General features: G+C 32.3%; 1 protein-coding gene across 3 annotated transcripts in view; it reads right to left on the minus strand.

The window, feature by feature from the left end:
* Positions 1-16460, minus strand: part of LOC124363683 (zinc finger CCCH domain-containing protein 4) — a 49436-nt gene extending 32976 nt beyond the window's left edge. For 2 of the 3 annotated variants that reach the window (XM_046818951.1, XM_046818945.1), the window contains exon 1: positions 16185-16460. In XM_046818951.1, coding sequence (XP_046674907.1) covers positions 16185-16246 — 62 coding nt within the window. In that variant the 5' untranslated portion in view covers positions 16247-16460. Of the gene's footprint in view, positions 1-15209; positions 15351-16184 lie in introns of those variants that run through there. The other variant, XM_046818956.1, reaches the window with a different exon arrangement.
* Between the last annotated feature and the right edge of the window lie 4326 nt (positions 16461-20786).

The raw sequence follows: 20786 nt of genomic DNA on the forward strand, positions 1-20786 counted from the left end.
AAATTATTAATTTCTCAATTATGTCACAAAATCTAACTATTCCTTCAGAGAAGCCTTTAGAAAATTACTTTGTAAAAGTGATGACATTTTAAGTAACGTAGTAATTCAATAATGATTAAGTATGAAATAACAGATTTTATTTTAATACGTGTTAATCCCCGATAAAATTATGGGAGACTGGCAATACAATGACGCCTGTCTTGCAAGTTTATGTTTAAATGAATGGCTCAGATGTTTTGTCGACACTTCAAGGCTTGCAGACAGCTCATAGCAATGCTTTTTTGTTAGTTTTAGGTTAGGTTAAAGAAACTAGCCTGTAACCAACTTTCACATTTGTCAGTCCTGCGTACTGTTTGTAGTAAAATAATGCACACTAATTAAAAATATAGTGAAGGACTATTCTTTAGAAAAATACTAGGTAGTTTTTATTTTGCGGGAGAAGGCTCTAGAATATCTTCTAGTTGAGGGCTTTCGTATTCTAAAGCTCCCTCCTTCTGTATATAGGCTACCTTCTCCAATGAAAGCAAAAATTAACACTACACTTTGATATGCTAATAAAAATCTGATCTATTTTCATCCAAATTCTATTATTTCCGATTACTGCATATATGCCACAATATTGCATTACGTCTTTAAATTTAAACGTTACTCGTAAGATAATAATTTATGGCAGTAAAAAAATTGTTGTGGCTTAAAGAAATATTGGTAAAATAACCGTGCACAATTCAAACAACTGACCGTTATGGTGGTAGAAGTGGTACTAAGTTGTAGACATATTTAAAAATCAATCAACATTAATACAGCAAATCTAGAGATTTTTGAACACTTAGCGACGATGTTAGTGTAAAGATAGTCATTTAAAATAATTATGCTTATAAGAGATAATGTGCTTATGCCTAGACTTAACTATGATACTAAATTCGTAATTAATTTATCCTACCAAACCATATCGAAAGTTAGGAATTCTCTGTTGCAAAAGTTAGTCACAGTTGTGTTTAAAAAGTCTGCATTTCATTATAAAGCCTGGACATTGTCAGAGTTTGAAGTTTATTCGTTGTAATTCTTTAAATAAAATATGTAGTTTCTTTGGTTGTAACTTAAAGATCCATTTTAAATTGTTAACTCGTGATAAAATACAAACAAAAACGCCAGTAATTGCAACATATGATTCATTACAGAGCGCTAAAATCCAAATTAGTTTCATTATTTTGCTTTGTCTTCAGTGCCTCTTTGATTATACGATCGTTAATTGGGAGGAAAAATCACAATACAATACCTAATCAATAATTTTATATTTTGCAGCTATAAATATATACGATAGTGATTTATTGTTTATATTATCTTTTATCATTTTATTAGCACGTAAATGGGTTACCTTGTTTTGTTTGGATAAATCTACATTATTGGTTAAACTGTTTAACAATCCCAATTAAGTTCGGAATGTATTATCATTTTTTACTGTCTACTATTTTACTACAACGTAACATTAACAATTGGACAAATAAAAAATTAAAATAGAGTGGGTTTAAGTTAATTTTAATTAATATTAAAACATGAAATACCGTATTATGTTAACGTATCAAAATAATCTGTGTACTGGACTCGATTGAGGCCTAGCCGAGCAGACAACCTACACCTACATCGGCCCCGGACATGCCAGATTGGGTTACCATTGCTTATTATTGGTATAAGAAGTCCGTTCAAAAATATCCAGATTGATATCATATCGCATGTTGAACATTATGAGATCGTTTCTAAAAGAATACTATCGTAATGTTTTACGTCGGTTACGGGGTGTCGTTCATTGAAAAAGGTTACAAATTCGTCAAAGTAAGAATTGGGAACTCCAACGTGATAACGCTCCGACTCACAAATCACAACTTGTCCAGCAGTATCTGGATAGGCTAAGTGCACAGCCCCCCCTTCACCACATCCTTGATTATGGATCCTTCGGACGGATTCACATAATCAAGGCTCCCCACTCACCTCCCCAAAGGCCAAAATCAAGTAAACTGAAAGGATGCCGATTTCAAGATATAGTGAAGATACACCAAAATGTGACAAGCAGCTTCAATACCTGTTACAAGCAGTAGAAATTCCGTTGAGCGAATTGTATACCTTTAGGAGAGAACAACTTTAAAGGATGATAAGCCCAAGTCAAACCATTCTCTTTAAATAACACCAATTCAGGTACTTGTCGAATATACGAGTACCTCGTTCTTACTCTTCGTCCAAAGATTGGAAACAAGTTTTTCTTTTATTTAAGTATTAAATAAAATACAAAAACGAATTAATTGTCCGTGCATTCCGATTACATACCTTGACAAAGCTACCAAATTTATCAATGATCAAAGATTTTACTAACACGAACTATCGTGATTTATCTTGCTCTTTTCATACTTGACATATTCGTTTGAAGGAAATCTGAAGGCCATTTTACTCACTTTGAATAAGTTGTACTGTTTTCCTTATAATTAGTGACGACTACTTATAACAGTCTGGGGATTTTTAAAGCTTCAGGAAATACACCGCCATGTTAAATTACAAAGTTATACACTCATAACGTGATTTTGACACTATATATGCTTTTTTATTAATTATATTGTCTCAACACATATTTTAGCTATTTTCTGGAGTAGACCATTTGTCATGTAACATGCTTCGTTTAGGTAGGTTGCAAAATTTCAAATCTATAGTTCATTTAATTCTCGAGATGTTCTGCGGACAAATAAACTCAGTCATCAGAAAGAATCTACATCCTCCCGGTAGACAAAAGATAAGTCGTGTCAGCCTACTGAGATAGGCTCCAATAACGATGAGCCAAATTCAAATACAGTACCTTGGTTTGGCATATACCATCACAGAATTCATTCTTGCTCGTATAATGATGAAATTACTTGCAAATTTCAAAGTCTACAGATGAAATTTTTCACGAGATATTTTGAATTAAGATACATTTAGCAACGATTTTGTTCATTAAGTTGGGTTTCATACCTGTGTTCGAATAATAAAAAGTTGCAGTGAGGTACGGATGTTACTACAGCGTATAAAACTTGTCACCGACATTCCATTAAATTATTTTTCTTCTTATATTACTCTATAAATAAAAATATCTCAATATGTTTAAATCTCATATGGCTGTACTCATGTTTATTTTTTAAATTTATTCTGCTACTTTCTCGTTGCTGTCATGGTTACTCATATGACCAATGTAATGATAAACAAACAACCCACAGCATACAAACTAAAAAATTCTTCAAAAGTCCTTTATCAACAAATTATTATTCAGGAAATACCCGAATTTATGAATTGAAGAATTAAGCAATATCCAACCAGTCAATTAAATAACCTAATTGGCGTACTGTAGTAAATCTCAAGAAAATACAAACGACAAAAAATACGTGACAGCAAACATAACACAAGATACGATCGCTATCTATTCCTGCGCGTCACATGAAAACAATGGACTTTAGTCACAAGTGAATGTGAAGCAGAATAAAAACAAGTCTACGAATAGCGTACGTCGACTATTGTGCATTAAGGTTGGCGGGATGTCTTTATCAGGCTAGTCAAGGTTATCAGAGGTCACGAAAGAGGGCTTTAGTGGGGGGGATAGGGTCTCTATTGACGTTTTAAACCTCCTCCCCCCGCAAGGACATTACCACCACCTTGTACAGCATCAACGATGTTTGTTGTTCACTTTGCAAATTTTATTTTATTCTTATAGAATTAACTTAGAAACTTATTGTAAGACTAATGTACTGTATTGCAATACAATACCGATTTATTTAATGAATAACCATTACAAATAATTTTATTTTTTCTATAACCTGTAAAAATTGTTGTTCTTGAATTTGTAATAAATTAGGTTTTTATTTTATTTGCCTAAAATTGGGATCTGAAAATTTAAAACTTTTCAAATTCGATTATCTTTTATGTTTTAGAAATATTAAAAAGATAAGACTAACGCAATACTGCAGAGTTTAAATGCGAAACAGCACAGAAGATCGTGATTCATTCATTCTCGGCCTGTACAGGGGAAATAAAAACTCTTTTAAACTAACATCAATATATTAATAGTTAGTTTGAAAATTAAAGGTATTAATTGTAATAGCCTTGTTGTACACCAAGTTTAAACAGAATAACTGTTATCCCTGCGTTCTAAATATACTTCAATGTTTTTATTTATCCAAGTACTTATCGAAGACTATGCTAATTTGTTTAATTTTAAGTCAAGTCTCTAGGTTATTATTGGTCAAACGGGGGGGGGGGATCCTCAAGAACGGGCTGGCCATAAACCATATGAGAATATCCAGCACCAAATTAGATGATACTGAAGAATCTATACATTTTTTAGATAATTATTAGGAACCATTGGAATTTATTATATTATAGGTATATTATAATTTATATAATATAATTTATAATATTAATTATAATTTATATATTATTAGGAATTTATCTAACAAAATTGAGATGGACTTTTCAACAACACTTTAAATATCCAACAAAACGTTTTAAGTATAAAATACACAGATAAACAAGGTTTACGAACATAAACAGTATTAATAACGTAAAACATTATTTAAAGATAATGGCTATATCAAATGGTTGATCAAAACAATCCTAATGCTTTAAAGATGACAGTTTAAATGCCGCAACTGTTATCTTGTAATTACTAAGCTACTACGTCCATTTTGTATGTCTCGTATTTATTTACTAGGATTACAGTATATACTACTCCGATATGTAGCTGAATTAATGAACTAATTAAACAAAATCTAACTTCTTAGTACTTGTATTAATTACGATTAATAAAGCCTTATAGAATACAAATACAACAAAATGTGTACAATTTCATATTGCTCAAATATTATTAAATTTGACACATGTACCAGTATGTACGCTAGTTATGTATATTCAAAAGTTTCCTCTGGCATTATGAATTGATAAAGAATCTGACATTGAAAAGCTTGAGAGTAAGTGATGAAAAAGTACAATATCGAGAGTGGTCTATTATGAAATTCTTATAGGAATATGTGGATGTCGAAAGATGTATGAGTTTCAGAAACTGTTAGTCTTGCAATATAATTCTATAATTATTCTATAATTACAAAGGAGACACAGTTAGGGGAGTCACACCAATATGTTTTAGAGGGTTCGAATATCCGAACTTTCCTTGGTTATATATTTGTAATAGTAACACATTTCAAATGTATATACAATTATTGGAGGTTATAGGAATATCACTAGTTCAACACACGGTATAGATAAACGCCAAGACTTCAAGAATAGAATCTGAATTACTGTAGTTTAGAAACCTCTCTTTGCAAGTTTGAGCCATATTATTCTATAATCTCTCTAAATATATAAAACATTTAAATAATAAAAATTAGTGAATAACTTCATGTTATAGTTTTCTTAAGCATTTTGAATGTAGGGAACATATAGACTAATGATATCCTGATATTTCCAAGGTTATACATGTTACCGTATTATGTTTATCATCGATTTACTGTCAGCATATCTATACATAATTTAAAATGGTACGTTGTATAGAAATGTTAACACAATGTTGTCTACATTTATAAAATGCTATTATTATTATTATCATTTACGAGCGTTTGAAAGCTTAATCAACCGTCCAATTAAAGTTAAACTACATTTGTCAAATCAAAATATGGTGATTTTAACAGTAAAATATTTAACGAAGAAAACGGCCAAGACAATTTTATTTGAACAACACATTATTCAATATTAGGGGAATAATAACATGTATAGTAATCAATTAAAACATCTAAAGACACGTAAATGCAAAGTTTCTCGTAATAGAACTTTTTAATGAAAGATTAAAACCGATATATCTATACAACAGTGAATTTTGAAAAAGCCGCCAGGGATGCTGGTGGTGCACGAAATCTTAGGTCTAATTGGCTCAAGTTATTCCCGACAATGGTCTATTTACACAACACTAAGCACGAATGATAACACGTGCTTAACGCTGCATTGTCGTTTGTTTTGTCTCCAACACTGACTGTGTTTACGACACTTTCTAGTTTATTGTCAACACATGCTTACGTGAATGGAGTTAGTTTTGTAAATATCCAACTTTGTTATAGCTACTTGTCTACTTGTTAGGGTTCTTCTTACCCTATATATACTCAGAATATAGAGCAGATAAACTTTTACTCTAATATACGGTTGTACTAGTAGAGGGTTGATACTGACCCCATGGGCTTATACAGGTTAAAACCGTTCGTTGTCTGTTCGTTCGTCTGTGCGAAAACTTTTACTAAAAGGCTCGTAGAGACTTGAAACTTGGTACACAGCACATAGGTTCCTTTTGGTCCAAGGGAGAACTCTATTTATTTTGGGGTGAAAAGATTAAATGGCAAGTTGTCTGTGCGATAACTCTGGTCCTAGAGACTTGGTACAGGTACACAGGAACAATTGATTTTGGGGGCAAAACGTCCTCTTTTGTTACGTTTAACGACAAAAAACGAGTTTTGAATCAACAGCACTCAACCAATAAAATATCGCGCAGTGAATTAAGTGTCCAAATCTAGCTTAATATTAAAAGAATCGAAGAATTAAAAGAGTCATACAAAAACCGAGTTTAGTAAAGCAATCCTTCCCTCATGGCTCACGTTAAAAAACAAAATTTGGGTCCAACCTAATTTGAACTGTTAAATATAAAAAATGTAACACAATTAAAAATAGGTAGCAAAATTCAAAAGAGAGAATTGGTTTGTAAGGTGAAGGGCAAACAAGACAAGGAATGAAGGCAGAATTGAAGAACATGTTGAACGTAGAAAGTAATTCATCCACACACACTGTGTAATAGTGATAATAATAATAAAAATGTTTACAGTTAATAGTGTAATGCTCGCTTACATTTTTCTCAAAAGTTATGAGCGAAATGGAAGCTTGTTTTTATGTACGTGAATTAAATCTTGATCAATAAACCATTTAAGAAGTGAGTTTAACTCTTGTGCGAGTGTTGAAATAAAATTCACATGTGTTATGACAATGGACGGAAGAGCGATCCTATGGCCTTGGCCAAGTGTTTCTGCCTAATGCTGGACAGTGAAATCAAAAATAACCCACCAGAGAATCACTGGCGTAGAATTGGATAGACGCCAGATTCTAGACGCACACGTGAAGGAAAGTACAGTATAAATAAATTTTCTTCTTTTTGAACCCTACGATAGTGTTTGGAAAAATGCAACAAACAAACTCAAATGATAGGATAATAACTAAAACAACAGAATCCACTATGAGGAAACAAAATGGAAGATATCAAATAAAAGTAACCCATATATGCCAAGGACCTTATGAGACTTTGAAGAAAAGCTATGACTGATTTTCTTCAAGTTGGAGATTTGATCAAATAAAGCATGTATTATATATTTATGCAAGAAAAACCTCTTTCAAATTTAAGTATTATACGGTTTGTAAATATATGAAAAATATCCCTTACTTCTTGTTCTTTAGACCAATAAATAATGTGGGACATAGTCGTTAAATAAGTTGAAGATTATTTTGAAGTCTTCACTGTGTTCCCGAATTTGGGTAGAAATGGGAAGCGAATATTATATTTTTGAAAGAGTAACATCATGCGTGTGATGCACCAGATGGCAGAACACCAAAAGACAACTGAATGCAGCGCACAAGTAAAGATATCTCATATTGTGCCAGTCAACAACTACTGCTGAAGATAGAACACCAAAATACAACTGAATGCAGCGCACAAGTAAAGATATTTCATATTGTGCCAGTCAACAACTACTGCTGAAGATAGAACACCAAAATACAACTCGATGCAGCACACAAGTAAAGATGTCTCATATTGTGCCAGTCAACAACTACTGCTGAAGATAGAACACCAAAATACAACTCGATGCAGCGCACAAGTAAAGATGTCTCATATTGTGCCAGTCAACAACTACTGCTGAAGATAGAACACCAAAATACAACTCGATGCAGCACACAAGTAAAGATATTTCATATTGTGCCAGTCAACAACTACTGCTGACGATAGAACACCAAAAGACAACTCGATGCAGCACACAAGTAAAGATGTCTCATATTGTGCCAGTCAACAACTACTGCTGACGATAAAAAAGTGTATTTTCAGAAATAATAAGTATTAGCAAATTTTGGTAAATAGACGTTTTATTAAATTTTTAAGGCAAAAATTAGTATTAAGTAATTACATGAAGGTTTAATTGAAATTTTCATGTTTAAGAAGACCGTTGCTTATTTTAACTGATAATATCACTCTCAATTTTACATTTTCATCATTTTGAAGAGAGATAACATAAAATTGTCTGGGAGTGTATTCGATTTCGTTTTCTTTTATTCATAAACCACACTGATCATGGTTTCAAAATGTTATTATCCGCGTTTTGAAAAAAGCAGCAAATTACAAAAATGCTCTATACAGACTTAAAGTCATTCTAATGAATATTCCCCAAATAGTTTTTATTTTCTACATCCTCTGTATTCCATCACATGACGGGGCCTGGTCCGGGGCCCGCCAATGATGAGTACAGCCCTGTAAGACAGGATGTTAAACACGATATAGTAACAGACTGAAAATTATAGAAACATTCAACCTTATACTATCAAAAATAAAGATCCTTTTGTAACAACTCTCTCCCACTCCAATAAAACATGTTTGAGATCAAATCGTAGTAGGGAATAAAATGTAAAAATAATTAGGCAAAGCCTGTTCTAAGCATATTGTACAATGACAAAATATCACAAAAGTAGTAGAAAATTAAGATTAATAAAACACAACAGATTCACAAACTAATTTATTTTTGGCGAATGATAAAAATGTTATAAAGTATGAAATATCCGGAGTTATACAAAACGACGTGTCAATATATCACTCACGTCATCTCAGTCACCACGTTCCGACAACAATCCCTTCAACCTTCGACTGAACGGGCTTGTCATTCCGCGACTCCGGGATGTCGCGGGTCAAATTATAGATGCACGGAATTTATAAATTGCATGAATTACCTTTAACAAGTCTGTAAGGTCCTGAGAACGTCTTAAACATTTTTGAAGTTTAAAGTTTTTTTATACAACTTTCGTTACTTTTTTACCCAGTTAAATAAGCTTGTTTACGAAAATCCTCTGTATGGTCTATAAAATATTCTATAATCTTTCAAAATACGGCAAGTGTTTCCAGTTGACTAAGAGAAGAAGATAGTGGGATTGATTGTCCTTTGTGATAGCCCATGATGTATATATATACTTACATAAGCCCCATAAACAGTCTAATATCGATTCCCAATACAAGATGTGATACTCTATGGGTTCGGGAAAAGTATCAATTTCTGGGCACTGGTAACTTTTCCTCTATTTTCTACATATTTAGAGCTGAAGTTGAGAACTGTTAAATATCCCCTCCACTTACTAGTCGTCAGAGTTACCTAATTAACTAAAACAGACATTCTTAAAACTTTATATTAGGAATTAATTCGCACATTTTTTATTTTGTTATTATTTTATACTGTAGTTTATTGGCCTTACATGCTCATTCCTGTGTAATGCGGTGTATTAATCATAGATTTGGCAAATTAACAATAATTCTTCTCTCACATTTTAAGCGTAAAAGAGACATTAGAAAGGACGTTGTGGATTCGCCTATAGAACTAGGATCGGACTTGTCACGTTACTTTTACACTGACCCCTCCCCTCCTCCAAAAATCACTGAAGGGAAGGACGAGTTGCGTGACGACGTGAATTAACCACCTGCTCATACAGTTTTACAAACCTGCTGCCACTTGTTGTTTGCCTATCGTATTTATCGATTATTCTTTGTCAAGTTGAGTCAGTAGCCGATTACCCAGAGATTCGATAGAGAATGTAGTAGTCAGTAAACCTTGTCATCCTAAACCTGTTCTCAGCTACTTATTGTAAATGGGGAATAGGCTACAGTTTAACCGAAATATTGTTTATCCGAATTACTGTTTATCAAAAACTTCTTACAGAAAACACGATATCCCCGTACTATCTTAACTTTTCAACATCTTGTATACTGTCCCGTCTCATATATTTTATTCTAATTTAACTACTTAAACGGCTTAGTTTTACAAAAGACACATTGACTTATAAAGTAGCTTTCAATTAACTTATTCCTTTGTATCCTTCGCAGTTCAAACTAAGACTACAGTTTACCGTAACAGTATCTTGGTTAAATGTATCTTTGTATAATGCCTACAGGCTACACATTGTTGTGCCTCTTTACTAACATTAGATGAGGTTTTGAAAGATTTTAGTAAGTTTTACCAAACTTAAAGCTCCTTAGCCTACGCAATCTTATAGCCAAAAGTGATCACAAGTAATAGTAGATGGGATAAACTTGTTAGAGTACTTTAAGGAAGTACTTCTTTCTCGCACTTTATTACTACTGTAGACAATACTCCTAATTATTGGTCCAGAAATTGTAATTGTATGTTTATAGTTTATTAACATTTTCCACTTTTACCGCTTTCTATATGAAACAAGAATTCTCATTGTTCTCATACGACTCATATTAGTTCTACTGTAATCCTCAACTGTATATTTTCGAACAAAATTGTATTGTAATTTCGAACCTTTCTTACGCAATTTATTGTAAGTTTTTGGATAAAAATGTGTACTTAATTAGAATTTCAGCTTTTTAAGTAGAAACCAAATTAAAGATTTATTTATAAGTTTTTAATTTCAATCATGGATTTAAAAATGTTTGTCCAAATTTAATAAACCATTTTAAAATTTCATTACGTGCACATTCTCGGAGGTTGTTTAATAAATCACATCTGCTCGAGATAAAACAATAACTATAACTCATATGATTCCCTTATCTTAGAACGCACTGTTTGCATGTGAGCTATCAGAAACATTAAATTAACAACGCTAACGTACACAAATTCACTGAATGGAAATTGTTAGTTTGTGAAATGGAATAAATTCTTTCGATTCGCGAGTAAATCGATATATTTCTAACTCATTGTGCAGTTAGAAATATATCGATTTGGCTTGGAAAATGTAAAGGTTCAAATATTACGTATGAGTTAGACTAACAGTCAATTTCTAATTTTCCTTCTAGAGATTTACAATGTTTGTAAAGAGAGAGATTTATACATACATATGATGAATTGTGTGTTTTTTTTTTCAAATGCATCATATTTCACAATAGCGGCCAATATATTTTTCTGCGGTAAAATTCTATCTCGTTATAAATACAAAAAGATCAAAACAGTAGCTAGCCAAGGAGAGGTTAAGGGCGTTACCCCCCTCCACCTTACCGCGAGTTTTCCCCTTCCCCCCCAAAACAAATCCATTCAAAATAATTGTCGAGCTGTTAACTTATATTTTTATATAATTCACCATGATGGGGTTTCACCTATATTGTTCCGTTGTAGGGGGTAATATGTCTTTGGAAATGCACTCTCCCTACGCTATTGAGTTAGAACGTATATAACTTGATTTAAAAGAAATAACGTTTTCTTTTGTTTAAAATCCAATAACAAACCATTGAAGTAAATATTTATTGTGCGAGACAACATGGATCCAGTTATTTATTTCAGGTCCACTATTATTAGTCTACTAAATAAATAGTTTATACATTTGTTTCTAAAATTTTGAGATAAGCCCTTGTGCTCTTGACGGTTCTTAGCTTCAACGGTAAACTTATCAAAGATACGTTATAAATTTAAGTTAATGTAAGAAACGTCCCGCAGATTAATTTGAAAGAAATCTACTTTTTTGTTGACATTACAGCAGTTATCGACGTTTAGTTTTATTGAAGGTTAGTTTATTTGTTTTAGAGAAAGAAATGTGTTTCGGTTCAAAGTACTGTCTTAATTAACCGCTGACAAAGAAGTATGTTCTGTACGAGTCAGCCTGGTTGGGTTTAATCAGAAGGGTTATCTCGTTATAAATCGATAATAAACGTGTAGAAATAAGATTACCGTAATATAGTAGAAAGGAATAAAAAATCGGAAAAAGTCAAATCTCTCAGAACAACGCCACTCAGCGTCGTATAACTGACTGACTTCAAGGTCTAAGCACTTCTATCATTTACTGTATTTAAAAAAAGGCACATATTTAAACCCGTTGAAAAAGAATTCACGCTTTTTAATATAAGTTTCGTAATTTGCTTTAAAATACCAAATAAGACACTACCCCATAATTATACATTTAATAGAATTAAAGTAATATAGATTTACATATTTGAAAACCAAATATCTTATTTGTAAAATCTGTAGTCACAGAATATGGATTATATATAGAGAAAACAACAGAGATCTTAATACTAGGCAACTTCTACATTTAAACCTGTTTCCATCACCAACAAACCGAAAAAATTAGTTCCTATATACTCTGTACTCTCAGGTTTATTTCAGATTTGCACAGGTACATGCTAAAGTTACCATGTACTATATTTAAGCTGGCCCTACTATATAACAAAAAAATACTGATTTTCCATCGAAAACGTTATAATTTTGAATTTGATTGATAAGTTTTGAAGTTTAGTGGTTCCATTTGGTGGTCACGAAATAATTCCTTCTTGTCTTAAACCATTCAACACCCCAATTTTGTGATAAGGCGCAAAATAAAACATTACCGGTACGCTTAAAATAATATGATCAATATACCCCAAGTTATTAATTTTAGTATATAATTTAAAACATAAATAGTTTGTTAGTTTTTCAAGCTACTCGTATATATTGATAAATCGTCGTATATCAAAAGGGAAAGTTACATTAATACGTAACATTATTTTGGAAGTGTTCATTTGTGTTAAACTTTGCGTGTAATTTAGAATTGTTTAACCATAAAACTGAAACATCGCTAATATGTTCCTAGAGAATTGTGGAGTAATTGTTTTGTTATAAAAATAATTTAGAAAAATCATTGGTTTGGCTTTGGTGTACATAAAATAATGTTACGAATTCACACATTGCTCTTTTTGTCTTAATGATTATTTAACTGCAATGTAATTTAGGCTACCACTACGAACTTAAGTTGTGTTATTGCCTGCAATTTTGCTTATTTCTTTACACCCTGAAGTATAAATTGCCAAATTAATAGTTTAAAATAAATATCCTAAATGTTTTTCCCCCGATTTGTATTCCCTTTTACATGGTGCGGTTTATATTTAATAGTTAAAAAGTTAATAAATAAATAGGTAGTATAAAAGATTCCATACACTTAAAAATATTTGTATAGAATTAGTTGATAACTTAGTGTTGTATATAAAACGGTTTTTATTATTTTAAGAGATTAGTATTAATGTATAAAAATAATTGTACCTTATCAATACAAAAATGCTGAGTTTCAATTTTATAGCCAAATATAATAGGTACTGATTTCTAACTGTGCTCAAATTGGTTTTTACTCAAACATGAATGTTACAAGAGGTTGTTTCTGGTTATCATTGTTGATCAAAAATAATAAAAACTTTTTACTTGGGTGTTCTTACAAGCCCAACGCCCCTTCCTTTCTTTATTACATCTGTTATCAATGTGTTTATATTTTAGACAATTTAATATTGTTAAACGTTTGACAGAAAATTTAGTGTGTATTTTATCACATAACATATTCATCAAAATTTACCTATTATTTTCTGTTATTGTATGAATTCCATGGTTCGTTTACCGGTAAACCTCTACGTTTGTAAAATAAAGTAAAACTAGAATTTTAGGAGAGTCATTGACTAATAATTATCTGTACAGGAAAAAAAACTGGGAAAAAACTTGTAGTGGCACAACAACAACAAATAAAATACCGAAAATCATAATTTATTATGAAATGAAGTCATAAACAATAAATAGTTCAATGTTCTTGATATAATAAGCAGCAAAATATTTAATTCCATAGAATAAAGGATTTAGTCTATGTTTAGAAACAAACATACGATTTGGTTTGCTAAATATGAATTCAGGTTCATGTTTCCAACGAAGGTCCTACACAAAAAGGATATTGAATTTGTATATTATTGTAGAATGTTGAATTTAATATTATATTAAAAACTAAATAATTAATGAAAAAAGCTGCAAAAGTCATCAAATTTTAATTCGACCAAATTATTACGACCAAGTATGTAAAATCATTTAGCCTACTGAAATACATAGTTATCCTTAATGAATATGACATGAATATAATCGAATGAAAGATATATTATCTCGCCCTTATTAGCCCCAAACAACTAACTGTGATTTGTACGGAATATTTAGTGTTAACATTTAAACTGTATAACAAGTGAATATTATTCCAAAATATTTGGTTGAAAAATTATTGAGAGCGTTTTGCCGATTTGGTAGTTGTTATTGATTGAGCAATAAGAAAAATGAGAATCAGGCGAAACGAATATTATATTTTAAAACTAACAAGTCGGATATAAAATTAATCACTACTACATTAATCGGAAGAGTAAAATCAAATACGGATATTTTCGAAACACACACAAACTATAGAATGTAACCTAAAAATAACTCAGAAAACTTTAACTAAGTTACTAATATGAAATTGAGAAGAATATAAATAAACGTAAAACATCGCATATGCAGTGAACTTAGCTCGACCTTGATTAATGTGACCACCCACATTGGGCCTCTGTCACACTCGTAGTTTAGTTTGCTACTGACTAACATTAGATAGGTTATCAGTCTCAGATAACACTTCATGGCTCTCACGACACCAACTTAAAGCAATGGAATTTTAACTACATTTTAAAATCTAACCAATAAAAATATTGGCTGTAAATAAAATTAACAAAATAATAAAATAAACGCTTAATATTACTTTATCAAACAATATTTAAATTAATTTAAATAGGCCAGCTTAAATAAATAACTTTATGGTATATACATTAACAGAATTCAAGTCTTTTACAATGGGCCATTTAAAATACAACTAATAGCAATGATGATGTTAGTAATAGCAAAATTTATACAAGCTAATGAATATGTTTATTTTAGGAATTGGGTAACTTAGCAAATCTATGCATTTAATCCGTCTACAGCACTTCACTTTGGAGAGGAAAGACAGTGCATCCATTTTTGTTACGCGTTGCAAGAGCCGAGACGCGACCTTCACGTACTTTTCGCTTTTAAACATCGAAGGGGGTAAGTCCCGAGAGAACTTTCAACAAGGCAATTTTATATAACATAAGTAAAGTTACTGAGGTATCGGTTTTGACCTACCAGACTGATTGTCTAACATTCATTTGTAGAAGGTGTTTATCTAGTACGCGGTCACAACATCAGCGTTCGCCGTTCTTTGTCCTGAAGTTGAACAGTGAGGTCGAAGCGGAAGCCCTGCCAAGGTTTCTAATTTCGCTTTCCCCTCCCCACCCTTTCGCATACAGAAACCCCACCACATTAGCCGGTCCTGGGATTCTGGGACTGCCGCGCCCCTCCCCACCCGATGAAAACAAAAAATTTACATTGAGGAAAAAGAATAAGGAAATTTAATCTCAAAAGAACAAAACGAATAACCTTCACTCAAAATTAGTTTGTTCGCCCAACATTTACAAAATATAGTGACAATGAAATAAATACTCCGTAATACGCTTTGATTTTGAATAGGATCGATATTAGGTCACAACAAAATCTACTTGAAATTAAAATCTCAAACTGAAACTGTATAGACTATGTATAAAAACGATAATTAAATGTTATAATTGTCTGGGGCATTGGGGTACAAGAGGGAACATTTCAAGATAAATATCGTTTGTTTGCAAGACCAACAATAGAATTACCTCGTCACTGCCGCCATATTGGAATTTATTATGTTCAGTACTTACTGTATTGCGCAACTGCTGACCAAAAATAACGATGACGAGTTCAAAGCCTACTATTCATCCCAAGGAAAACATTCATAATACAAGTTACAAACGACAATAGTATTTGCAAAGTGACATTTAACTATTTATAACCTAAAATTTCAATTGATTCACACAGTTTGAAGACAAAATCGACTTTTACAATAAAAAAGTTCATGGAAAATCATTTAGGTCATGCATTATGTAATAAATTCCTCCCTTTTTCACAATAAAGGTCGTTTATCGGACCTGTATTATAGTAATGACGTAAGCAACCTAGGGAGTAACTAAAATCTAGGTAAGAGGATTGTAAAGCTTTATGGCCCTTGAACCGAAAAATAATCGTTTACTGCACCTTTCATGCTCAATACAATTGACTCCTGGGGGCGACGGAAGGGTTTCACTCGTTAGGGCCATTTTGTTGTTCACAAAAAGGACCGTGAATGAAGTGAGATTATCCTATTTGCTTTTGGAGCAAAACACTGATTGACACTTTAAATTTCAGTGCGGTAAGTAGGCTAGGCTTTATGAAGGATAATGGTCAGACATTCTTCTGCTTACGACGTCGACAACAGTCCACGACTACACTTGTTGAAGTGCCACGTCAACGTCGGAGAATAGGACGGGCGGACAAAGCTGTTCCTACACTGGAGGGGGTAGCGGGGAGGCAACGCAGCAAAGAGAGGTGCTGTTTACAGATCTCGTCACCAGAATGCGACATCTGATGGATATATCAGTGAACTTATTTGTTGTCTTCCAGGAAATATGATATCAGCATTGAGATAAGAATATCTTTATAAAACTTCAATTCCTCTGTTCTCTACTGTTTCTTACAAATATAAGCGGTTTAACATTGCTATTCTTAAAATTAAAAAAGAAAGATCTGAAGAATAGAGTATTAAATTAAGTTTGTAAGTTTTGTCAACACATATCTTACACTATGCCTCATTGTAATTCTTTGTATATGTTTTATTGATTTACAAATGTGTGTTTGGTGAACAGTAGAGCATGTCAATACAGTGGCGTCCATAGCATTCTTGAAGCCCTGGGCAGTACCTTTTAGCGTTCATGTAAAAATCCATTCTTTATTTTGAAAAAAAAAAATAAAATAAATAAATCCCATCACAACATCCTAATAATGTTGTGTCAATGCTTATTTTTAAAATAAAAATTAGCATATAAGTAAATTATACATACTTTGTATAAAGGGTTTTAGTTGTGCTTTCATTTCTCAATTATGAAATATCATATATAATGTTAAGTCTAATGTAGAAATTTTTATTCCTGGAACATATCACAACTATTATATATTTATTACACCCAATATTTGTATGTAGAATTCCTAAATTACTCAAAAGCATTTTTGATCAAAATTGTATAACTTGTTCTTAGGGTTGATTACCAATACAAAAGCATGAATCTCAAGCTTTGCAACCATTCTGGTTTTGTTGTACCAGGTCCAGTCTGGAAGCATAAAATACTAGAATAAATTACATACTACACATCTAGTCCCTAAACGTATTCTCTACAATTGCTTTTCTATACATGCTTACATTTTTTAGAAATTTGTTACGATGTTCACGAATTTTACAAAAATCACAGAGAATTTATTACCAACATTTGTCGAAACCCCTATTTATTCTGTTGGCAACATTACCCTATCAGTAGTCACTAGTCAGTGATGTCAATATCAACATTTATTAAGAACAATGCATCAAGACTAGCGAAGAGCTACAATACTGGCTCAATAAGAAAAAATACAGGGTACAATACTGGCAATAATTCTATTTTCTTACTTATTCGTTCATATTGTCGGTGCCGGTGTTCGGTCTGACTCATACTACGTGTTACAACAGTGTAACGGTGGTGTATTTAACTTTTTAGTATGGAAGTATAGTATTGTTGTTCTTGAATGTAGTTAGTTTTTGTGCGACTTTGGTCACGATATTAAATTGTTAGTAGGGAATTTAAGAAGAAATAAAGTGGCTCTGGCCTCGGGGAACGAAGGGTACAAGTGATATGCTTTCGATTTACTGCAGTTTATAAAATATGTAAGTACTGCAACACCTGCCAAGGAAGCTGGGTTTCCAATCGTCGAAATAAATATTGAAAATTGTACATGGTTACAGCATAAACCAATTTCATCCGTCACCAATTAAATGCCTGACTGTTAATAATCTCGCTAATATTCACCGGCGATAAAAGAAGATATTCCATGTAAATTTCTTGATAGTGATAGTGTAAATCATCAATAAATACTGGTATTACGCATAAAATATCGTAAAAAACTATTAAAACTACCAACTCATAATGTATTGCAAGCATTTACCAACAAAATTGCCACATAATATAAAATAATATCCTCCTTTATGTTCGTCAGGCAGTTTAAAACAATTAGTTTAATAAGTAGCTGTTAAGTAGTAGAAGGCAAGCCATTGTGAACTATATGTCCTCATTATACTCATGAGTGTGATAAATGGCAACGTGTTTGATCAGATCTCGATTAAACCATCACAAACAAGCCTCTTGCTTCCTCCCTATCTAGGATTTTATGTATACCTACGATTTGTGTGTGTGTGTGTGTGTGTGTGTGTGTGTGTGTGTGTGTGTGTGTGTGTGTGTGTGTGTGTGTGTGTGTGTGTGTGTGTGTGTGTGTGTGTTGTGTTATATGCTTTAGAGTTTGTTTATTGCAGGAGGTTTGTACTCATATTTTGTGTCTTCTCAAAAATGTTATAAATATATTTGATTAATTTTAATAAAGATATGTGGTAGTCAGGGATGTTTAAAACAATTTTACTCATATTGCTTTACAAAAATCGCTTTTTACAAATCTAGACTTTTCTGTTCGATAAGTAGGGTAAGATCTACTCGTATGTTTGTATTCATTTAAACAGTTTACCATTTTACAGAAAATTATAACAACAAAGAAATTATATAACAGTAACAACAAATCAAACAAGAATTTTTATAACAATGGAGCTGCAAGTGTGTGTGGGTTTGTGGTTTCACTAATATAAAAAGAAAAAATACGTTACAACCTCCTTAGATGGCCAATTTTGTAACTTTTCACGTAGACGTTAAAAGTTCTCTATTAAATTAATTTTCAGTCTACCTATTTGACAATGTGCTCGACAGCTATTTGAGTATAGTCTCTTCCTCGGCCGATAGAACGAGTTACTGCTCAAGTGTCATACATTACCAGCAATTCGATGATTCAGCATGGATCACAGCCCCGTGAGCATCACCTAGTAAATATCAATCAATCTACTAGTCGAGTTTGCTAATCGACTATCATGTTACTGTACGTTATTACTATTGAATACCTATACATTACATAACATTTTAAAATAATTATACATTACTTAACACTTATAGCATACGCTCTTCAATACATTAAAATACATAATTTATTCTCAATGTTAAATTTTAAATATGTATGCGTCATTGATGTAAAGATTTATTGTTCTGTTGTACTGATTGATACTGTTATTTTTATCAATGTTTTAGAATAAAAATAAATTGTTCTAATGAGGCATCTTGTAAAGAGTAAGACAAGGTTCCCAAATAAACTCACTGGAGGGTAAACATAGAATACCTAACGGGAAAGTTACTTAAGAAGAAACGTGAATGTCAGTCACGCTAGTTGTGGTGGGGTATCAAATATAAAAATACAAAAAATAATTAGTTCTCAGATTGCACTTAAAACCACCGTACACATAGATAAAAGTTAACCTGGCGTCAACCAACACATTAATACGACTATTTGGCTGAAAATCGTGTCTTTCAGTTTCTTTAATTTAATGGCTAGCTAACGGTGATATGCTATAACTATCAATTTACTTTATGTGTCTGACGGTTGGTTATGTCTTTTGATAATTTTAACTACTTTGATACCCTTCCATTTTGACCACAACTAAAACTGCTGTGGTTAACGATCATGTCTTTCTTGTAGGAAGTCCTTTCATCACTTTCACAAACAATTGTGTTGAGCGTTTAGGTGTAAAAACCTCAAATGCGATGAACTCCCTAAAATGATCCCTAATAGTTATTTGCTAATTATGACTGAATCTTAGGCTCGGACTACAGGAACGGACAAAATGCCGTGTATATTCCGCGGCGATAATATGTGGGACTAGACGAAGTCCACAATAGTCGGTGAATTGACCGCGTTGCATCCGTGGGCTTGATTACACCAAGCAGTTGTTACTCTTTGGTTTCGATAATTGTTTTCTTTTTTAATTCCAATATGGATTCAATACAGATCGAATGTGTTGCTAGTTCTTCTTAATACTACAGCGTGTTTTAATGAAAAACGTAGTGCAAACAGGTGTTGGTGGTCATCACCCTTAAGTGCCGATCCGTTTCGTATGTTTAAAACATACAGAATGTAATCGTTATACAAAATTATTCTTATGGAGTTAGTCAAGATAGCCGGTATTCTATAACAGAATGCACTTTATATCAAATATTACTTTTTCCTCATGTTAAATTCTTAAGTTTGAGCTTAATGTTAAATTTATTTTGTCGATTCTGTTATCTTGTACATTCAGCTTGAATACTACTTCCTTGACCTTCTCTTTGTCACATCATACACCGCTATAACTGTTTTCTTTCCTACCAGCTTTGTCGCCCTCAGACCAACTTTCTTCGGCACATCATTGTTGCAATGCTTCTTTTATACCTCTTTCTCTTCTTTTACTTTCAAGACTACTTTTTTCACTTCCACACTTCTTATCACTGTCACCGTTAGCACTCTTGCTAGTTTTCGTTCTACTCCTATAAAGGCATGATTTATAAGTGATAAGGCAAGGATTTAGGGCATGATTTTAATATAAATTTGGTGTACTACACCTCCTTTGGTGACACATCTTTTAACACCAGTTTATAAGTACACCATTTGCAATGTAATGCTTAGGTCTATTAATAATTTTTGTTAAAAAAATCATTTGAATAAAAG

The sequence above is a fragment of the Homalodisca vitripennis genome, chromosome 1, assembly GCF_021130785.1.
Source record: "Homalodisca vitripennis isolate AUS2020 chromosome 1, UT_GWSS_2.1, whole genome shotgun sequence".
Classification (NCBI taxonomy): Eukaryota; Metazoa; Arthropoda; class Insecta; order Hemiptera; family Cicadellidae; genus Homalodisca; species Homalodisca vitripennis.